General features: G+C 37.6%; 1 protein-coding gene across 1 annotated transcript in view; it reads left to right on the top strand.

Annotated features, from left to right (window-relative positions):
- Nucleotides 1–4851: 4851 nt before the first annotated feature.
- Nucleotides 4852–8231, top strand: part of fn1a (fibronectin 1a) — a 62595-nt gene continuing 59215 nt past the window's right edge. Inside the window, 4 exon segments of the mRNA NM_131520.3 lie at nucleotides 4852–5118; nucleotides 5502–5627; nucleotides 7109–7246; nucleotides 7348–7479. Of these exon segments, the coding sequence (NP_571595.3) occupies nucleotides 4989–5118; nucleotides 5502–5627; nucleotides 7109–7246; nucleotides 7348–7479 (526 nt within the window). The 5' untranslated portion in view covers nucleotides 4852–4988.

The raw sequence follows: 8231 nt of genomic DNA, 5'->3' as shown, positions 1-8231 counted from the left end.
TCAAGTCTTTGCACATGAGGCAGCCAGTTGTTTTGTGGGTATAAATTAGGACCAAGTTAACCAATAGGATGCAAGCGACATTAATTGCCTAAACGCAGGCCATATGAAATGGCACCACACCCCATTTTCAAAAAGTCATGTAAGTAGTTTACTTGTTTATGAACATGGATATAGGAACATGTCTTTCTTCAATGAAGTCACATTTTAGCCAGTGTACATTGCTTGAGAGTACCTACTTGAGGTGCCAATGCATCAAAGAAAGATGGCCTGGAAAAAATTAATTCTCAGAGGATAGCAATGGAGATTGATTCTTTCCTGCAGGCACAGGACATCAACATGACGTCATATTAATGTTGTACCCCAACGTCATGGATTTTGTTTGGAAATGAAAACCGGGTTGACGTCAGAACCCAACGTCAAGCTGACGTCAATGTTCAATGTCCAACCTAAAATCAACCAAAAATCAATATCTTCTCATGTTACACCTTGGCGTTGTGTAGACGCCACCACTATGACATCTATCAGATGTTGGATTTTGGTCACTTTCCAACACAACCTAAAATTAACCAATATCAACGTAATTTGACGTTGTTATCTGACGACAAAAAAAAAACGCTGTCCTTAGACGCTGGCTAGATATTAAATTTTGGTCCCCTGACGTTATGAACTAAATCTAACCTAATATTAATGTCTTATGATGTTGTGTGCCTGCTAGGTGATAGCTGAAGTCCTATTCATTTATTTTTTTGTCCGCGTAGTCCCTTTATTTAATCCGGGGTCGCACAGCGGAATGAACCGCCAACTTATCCAGCACGTTTTTCTTACGCAGCGGATGCCCTTCCAGCCGCAACCCGCACACACATACACTACGGACAATTTAGCCTATTCACCTGTACCGCATGTCTTTGGACTGTGGGAGAAACCGGAGCACCCGGAAGAAGCGAACGCAGGGAGAACATGCAAACTCCACACAGAAATTGTTATATTGTTTTCATTTATTTGGCCCCCCCAACCCATCCTTAATCTACATTGTTTGATTTATTTATGTTGTGAGATCTTATAAATAATACTTTATTGCTGTTTGACTCCTTTTCACTATTATAAATAAATTCACTTATTTTTGCAGTATTTTGGTTGTCGTTTTGATATTTTTCCCACCAACTTACCACAAAATGTTATCACCTTAAATGTTACCTTTTAAACCTTAGAACAAAAACTTAAAAGTCGTAACACCAACTGAGCCGAGGTTCAAACCAGCGACCCAACAACCTTCTTGCTTTGAGGCAACAGCACTACCTACTGTGCCACTGTATTGCCCTTAACTGAAATCCTATAACTACTAAAAGGGCTTTTACACTGGAGGAGCTTTTCCCTAGATCCTTGAACTATAAGAAGTCCCCAATTTTGAAATCTTCAAAGCACATGAAATAAAAATAATTTTAGTTCTTATAATTCCATTTGGAGTATATAAATTAGGCTCTTGCTTCAAAGCAGAGTCTAATCCAAGAAAGTGTTACAAGACATCCACATTCAGAAAGCTAATGTTAATGGCAATGACTTTTGCTGTGGCCATTGTGTTTCTTTCTTTAATGTTTTGTACAAGTTTTCATTGGTGATTTCGTCCTTATTTTCAGTCATATCTCAGTTTTCAGGGAACCAGGCCTGGTGGCTAGTTCCTACAGTATAAAGGGTTCCTGACTGCCTGGGTCGAAAGCCCTTTATACTATTGAGTTCCTGTAACTATACTTGGTGTGAAAGCCCCATATGCATTATCTCTCCTGGATCTAGTCATGGCTAGTTAAATCTTTTCTAAAAGGAATAGTGCACTTAAAAATAAATTCTCACTCTTGAATTTTCCAAACCAGTTTGAGTTTTTTGAACCTAAAAGAAGACGTTTTGAGGAATGTTGCAAACAGACCATTGACTTCCATAGTAGTTGTTTTCCTATGGCTGCCAATTGTTAATGGTTTCCAAAAAATATTTTAAATATATTTTTTTGTGTTCATCTGGACAAAAATAAAATCTTAAACTGTTATTTTTTTCTATCTTTGTGTGTGATATTCCTTTAACACATTAGTCAACTGTCAACATTTTTACAGACTATTGTTGTTTCTGGAATATTGTTGTGCAGAAAAAAAGCCCCAAAACACTGGCTTTGAGTCATTCACTGAGTCATAGCAAATGCATCCAGATGAGCTCACACATCCAGACCTTTGTTTGAGGAGTCAAACCTCCAGGGTACACTCTTGCTGCATTCACCTCCATGATGCAGAACCTTCAGTCTCTCTACATTCTCTCAATATTCTCTTCTTTCAAAAAAAAAAATAATAATAATAATAATAAATTAAATTCCCTAACAAAAACACGTGCCACTTGCCCATACCTGTGGTTTCAGATACAAAGAATACAAAACACAGGAAAACCAACCTCAACATATGCCTCATAAATACCTCACAAATAAGTCTGATTCATATAGACCATGTACCTCATTGATGAGAATGCATAGAGAAACCACAAGGAAAAACATCTTAAGAGAGTTGTACAGATTAAAAACAGAAAGCTGGATTAACCCAGATGTTTAAACGGGAGTGAAATGTCGTTAAAACTTTGCGGACAGAAGACTTTATAAGCTCATTAAGAGAGAGATATCTTGCATATCAGCTCATAAGCATAGATTACAGTCAACCTGGGGGGAGGTTGAAGTAATGTGGAAAGTGAATAAAACATGAGTCAATGCTAACATCTGGCCTGGGAATCACTGAATCATCTGCTCAGAGGTAGTCTGTCTCATTTCATCAGGTGAAGAATTTAGCTACATGGTGGTATGATTATTACAAATGCAGGAAAACCTAGAACGCAGTTTCTAAGAGTGTGATGATGTTTAAATGGGAGCTCTGTCAGCACAGAGACCTTCATTTACTCAGAGGAGTAGTTTTAAAATGAAAGGGTGCTGACATTGTTCCATCCTTTGTCATGAATGACCTGCAGGATACTTTTAAAAATAAGGCATGCAGAAAGAACTAGATGCATCAAGGTTCGGGGGAACAAGAAAGCAAAAAATATGAAATCTATTGTAGCTGAAACACTTTAAAACTGCTGAAAACCAAAAAACAAAATGTTTTATTAATAACATTGAAATAAAAAACACGTTTACAACATATGAAGAGTTCAGATGCAAAAGCGTCTAAGTGCTGTCTGAATTTTTCTTCTAAAATTACCATTTTTTTTTTTAGAATTGTGTGTTTATGACCTGTGTTTTTATCCTATTTCATTTTAAGATGATGAATATTTTATTTTCATTGCCTGTAAAGTGAAAGAACTGAACATAAACATAGGACTCTGAGTAAAATGCAAATTTTCAGATGGGATTTAGAGGCTCTAAACTCTGATATAATTGAAGGAAATTTTACTCAAAAACAAATTAATCAGTTTACTTAACTTCGAGTGGTTCCAAACCAATAGGAGTTTCTTTATTTTGTTGAACACAAAAAAAGGTATTTTGAAGAAAGCTGAAAACCTGTAACCATATACATCCATAGTTGAAAAAATACAATGGAAGTCAATGGTTATCAGTTTACAGCTTTCCTCAAAATATATTCTTTTGTATTTAACAGAAGAAAGAACGTTAAGCGGGTTTGGAATAAGTTATATATAACTTATTAACTTATTACTTAAGAATAAGTATAATATAACTACAGTAAACCTAATACTAACATTAAACCTAATATCAGCCTATTTGAGATTTCAGAAAAGGATAGTTCATTTTCAGAATATACTAATAAACACTATTGCAACACAATCTTTGTATAAATTTGTCATACAATGTCATACATATGTTTTGGTACAATCTGATGGGTTTTTTTGTGTGGGTGGGGGGGGTTGGTCTTCAATCTAAAACTGTCATTTTGATATGAATGACAATGGAGGAGTTAACACAAATTAGTCACTAATTTTCCAGTGAATGAAAAAGCTTGGGCTAAATAAGATGAAAAGTACCATCACCAGCTTGCAATGGGTTTTATGCTATAAAGAAATATCTTAAGGTCTTGGGATTGTTTTAATATTGCGATATATTATTAACATTTTAGCCTTATTACTTGCAGATTTTTTTGTTGTTGTCGTTGTTGTTGTTATCGAAGTAAACTTTTAGAAAAGTCAACGTTTAGAAAACCAAGCAATTTTGCAGCAAAAAAAGCCCCAAAATACTACGTTTTTACAATGTTTATCTACAAATGCAGTTCCTAAAAGACTTTAACATGGAAAAAAATAGAAGTTATTTACAGCTGATGGAGTCTCTGAAGGTTTATGACGAATAAACGAATAAATGAAATTAATGTTGCGTTTTTTTTTATGTATCACTTCATCTGCCTTCGTTTTAATCTTAATTTCTTTAGGTCGATTGTAAACTGTGAATGACTTTATTTTACCACCAGGGAACTATTATTGAAGTTAAGAGTTTGCCTAATGGATTCAGATGAATGCAGCCCCCTGAACCATCTGTGGATAAGACATTGTAGCGTGATCTCTATTAGATTAGATAGCCAGTCGCTCCGGCTCCCTTAAAGTTTGGGTCATTATTGAACAAATTAGTAGTGAAACAGCATTATAAAAAAATTCCAAAAAGGTAGACTACTAGGTCACAATGACATCGGCTTAAAGCTTTCAATTTAGCATTTTGTGTAGTAAAATGTTTCAAATAAAAACGCCAGATTCACGCGAGGGCGTCTGCATGGACTCTCTCGTGCGCGTGTGACGGGGTAGCCAAGATCCTCCTCCTCCTCCAGGGCGGAATGTAGAGGTCAAATAAAAGCGCTCCGCACATATGAGCTCCGCAGAGGTGCACGCAAGAGCAAGAGGGTTAGGAACGGGGCACAGAACCGTACACAGGAAACTTGGAGCGGCTGCGGACACTGAATCCCCGAGCCAATCAACTCCTCGAGGAAACGAAGGGTTAACTTTTAGCGTGTTCAATCGCACCTGTGAAAAAAATGTTTGGTGGCCCTTTGGGCACGGCGCTTGCGGTGGCATTGCTTGCCTGCGCTGTGCAGTGTATGCCGAAAGGAACGGGGAAACATAAAAGACAAGCTCAGGAACACTCTGTATCATCTGTGTCACAAGGTAGGAGGCACTCTGTGTGTATTGGCTTTGGGTTTATTTCATTTATTTTATTATTATGATTACTATTATGGGTATTATAATTATTTTGCAGACGCAAATTGTTTTATAAAGGCTGGCACACTGGAAAAAATATTGATTGGATTTGCTTTTTTTTGTAAGAAGTGGTTAAATTTAGTAATGTTTAACTTGTTTGTTTAAATTCAACCCATAAAAATTCTTTGATATCACTTTCCTTAAAAAAAGTAAATCCAAATCCATTTTTTTCAGTGTAGATGTATGAAGTTTTATGTATTTAGTTTTTGCTACTTAGTGTGATTTTTATTTGATCATGGAAAAGTTAACATGCTGCAAAACTCAGTGAGGTTTTGTTGTGTACTGTGCAGATGGATGTGTTATGGACGGACAGTTTTATGGAGCTGGAGAGAAGTGGGAGCGCATTTATCTGGGCAGCACGCTTCTTTGCACTTGTCATGGAGTTTCTAAAATAGAGTGTAAATCAAAACCTGATGGTGAGTGCATTTGCATTGGCTTTGCTCTTTGAGACATTGTGGTGGATGAATGTTTCCTGGCTTGTTTTTATAATTTGAGGTGATTGACATACCCTATGATACATATGCCAAGTTAAAGGAATAGTTCACCCAAAATTTAAATTTTAATCGCCCAGAAATAGTTATAAACCTTTATGAGTTTCTTTGAACACAGTAAAGATTTTTAAAAATATATATTTTAACCGTTGGCTTCCATTGTAGGGAAAACAAATACTAAAGTCGATTGTTACATGTTTTCTTTAAAATGTCTTGTTTTGTACAGAAGAAAAAGTAAAATAGCTTTGGGACAACTGAAGGGTTAATTATCCCTTAGATGGGGTTTACAGAACACAAATCAATGGTGATCAGTACTTTTGAGAGTTGGAAATGCATATCCAGACAAAGCAAAAATAAGACTTGACAAATGATCTTGCACATGTAGTGCATTTTTCCTAATGCACAATGGCGTATGTGCAAGCACAAACAAACTAGTAAGCTGATGCTGTTTGTTTACAAAAGGGTGTCCAAACTCAGGCCTGTAGGGCCGTTGTCCTACATTTAGCTGCATTTCTTTCAACACAACCCTTTCAACCCTTGAAAGTTTCTAGTATACACAGAAAGTGCTTTGATTAGTTGGTTTAGGTGTGCTTGATTTAGGTGTGCTGAATTTGGACAACCCTGGTTTACAACTTCTTATATAGGATTGAACTTCCAGGATTAACACTAGTAAGTACCATTTGGTCACCAATACAACTCTCTCCTTTGTAAACAAATAGGATTAACTCAGGTGTGAGTTTGAGTCTTTGCATATGTCATTGTGACAGAGTAAACTCACTTCGAAACATCTACATAGATTGTCGACTTAAAGGGGATAGTTCGCCTAAACTAAAATTACTCATCCTTTACTTGTTTCAAACTTTTATGAGTTTCTTTCTTTGCCGTAAACTAAAAAGAAGATATTTTGAAAAATGTCAGAAACATGTAACCATTGACTTCTATAGTATTTGTTTATGAAAGGTTTTCTGCTTTCTTCCAAATATCTTCTTTTGTGTTCAATCAAAGAATGAAGCTCATAAGGGATTGTAGTTACTTTTTGGAGAGTAAATGGTGATTACAATTTTGGGGGAACTAACCCTTTGATACTTATGCAAAGTTGTTTCTTGTGCAGATTGAGACCATTGTGTATTGTCAAGAGCCATGGGCTTATGATTCTCATTAGATAGTGACTCCCGAAGTGCTTTTTGACTTTCATAAATCACTAAAGACTCCAGTGTCAACTTAAAATCTCCTTTAGTGTTCTACTACAGAAAAAAAAAGCCAACTACATCTAGGATGATAAATCCTGAAGATAAATCAATAAACTGCCAGTTTTCATTTTTGGAAGCATTAACTATGCCTTTAAGTTTTGTATGTTTGTATTTATACCAACTGGTGTGAAGAACAAAGTCCATGTGTGTTCCCAGCTGAGGAGACCTGCTACGATAAAGTCAATTCTCGTTCCTACCGGGTTGGAGAGACTTACGAGAGGCCCAAGGACGGAATGATCTGGGACTGTACTTGCATTGGCTCTGCCCGAGGGAAAATCAGTTGCACCATTGCGAGTGGGTAGACTGGAACTTTCCTTTACTGTACTTAACCGCAAGTTGGGAATTAGACTTTTGGAAGTTGTGCTTGCTGTTTACCTACTTGGCCTCTGTTGTAGACCGCTGTCATGAGGGAGGGCACTCCTACAAGATTGGAGACACATGGCAGAGACCTCATGACACTGGAGACTACATGCTGGAGTGTGTCTGCTTGGGAAATGGGAAGGGGGAGTGGACCTGTAAACCTGTTGGTAAGTTTGGACTTTTTCATCCCATCATCAAGTTTTGTGGTTTGCTATACTCTTAAGCATTACATTTAACAGATTAATAATAAATAGATTTTTAAGGCTGGAAAACCAAATAAGTTCTAGATTAAGAAACTCCTTCTTCTGTCAGTTGGTGTGATTTTAAGTTAACCTGCCGGCAGCTAGCTCTCTGCAACTCTCACATGGTCGCCCACTGAAGCTAAGCAGGGCTGCGCCCAGTCAGTACCTGGATGGGAGACCACATGGGAAAGCTAGGTTGCTGCCGGAAGTGGTGTTAGTGAGGCCAGCAGGGGGCGCCCAACTTGCGGTCTGTGTGGGTCCTAATGCCCCAGTATAGTGACGGGGACTCTATACTGCTCTGTGAGCGCCGTCTTTCGGATGAGACGTTAAACTGAGGTCCCGACTCTCTGTGGTCATTAAAAATCCCAAGATGTCCTTCGAAAAGAGCAGGGGTTTAACCCCGGCATCCTGGCCAAATCTGCCCACTGGTCTCTGTCCATCATGGCCTCCTAACCATCCCCATATTCCAATTGGCTTAATCACTGTCTCCTCTCTACCAATCAGCTGGTGTGTGGTGTGCGGTCTGTTGCAAAATGGCTGCCGTCGCGTCATCCAGGTGAATGCTGCACACTGGTGGTGGATGAGGTGAAAACATTGTGTGTAAAGTGCTTTGAGTGCCCAGAAAAGCGCTATATAAAAGTATGGAATTATTATTATTATTATTATTATTATGTTGA

This window comes from Danio rerio, chromosome 9 (genome assembly GCF_052040795.2).
Source record: "Danio rerio strain M-AB ecotype USA chromosome 9, GRCz13ab, whole genome shotgun sequence".
NCBI classification, from domain to species: Eukaryota; Metazoa; Chordata; class Actinopteri; order Cypriniformes; family Danionidae; genus Danio; species Danio rerio.
The sequence above is the reverse complement of the archived record's forward strand: the minus strand, read 5'-3'. Positions and strand labels throughout refer to the sequence as shown.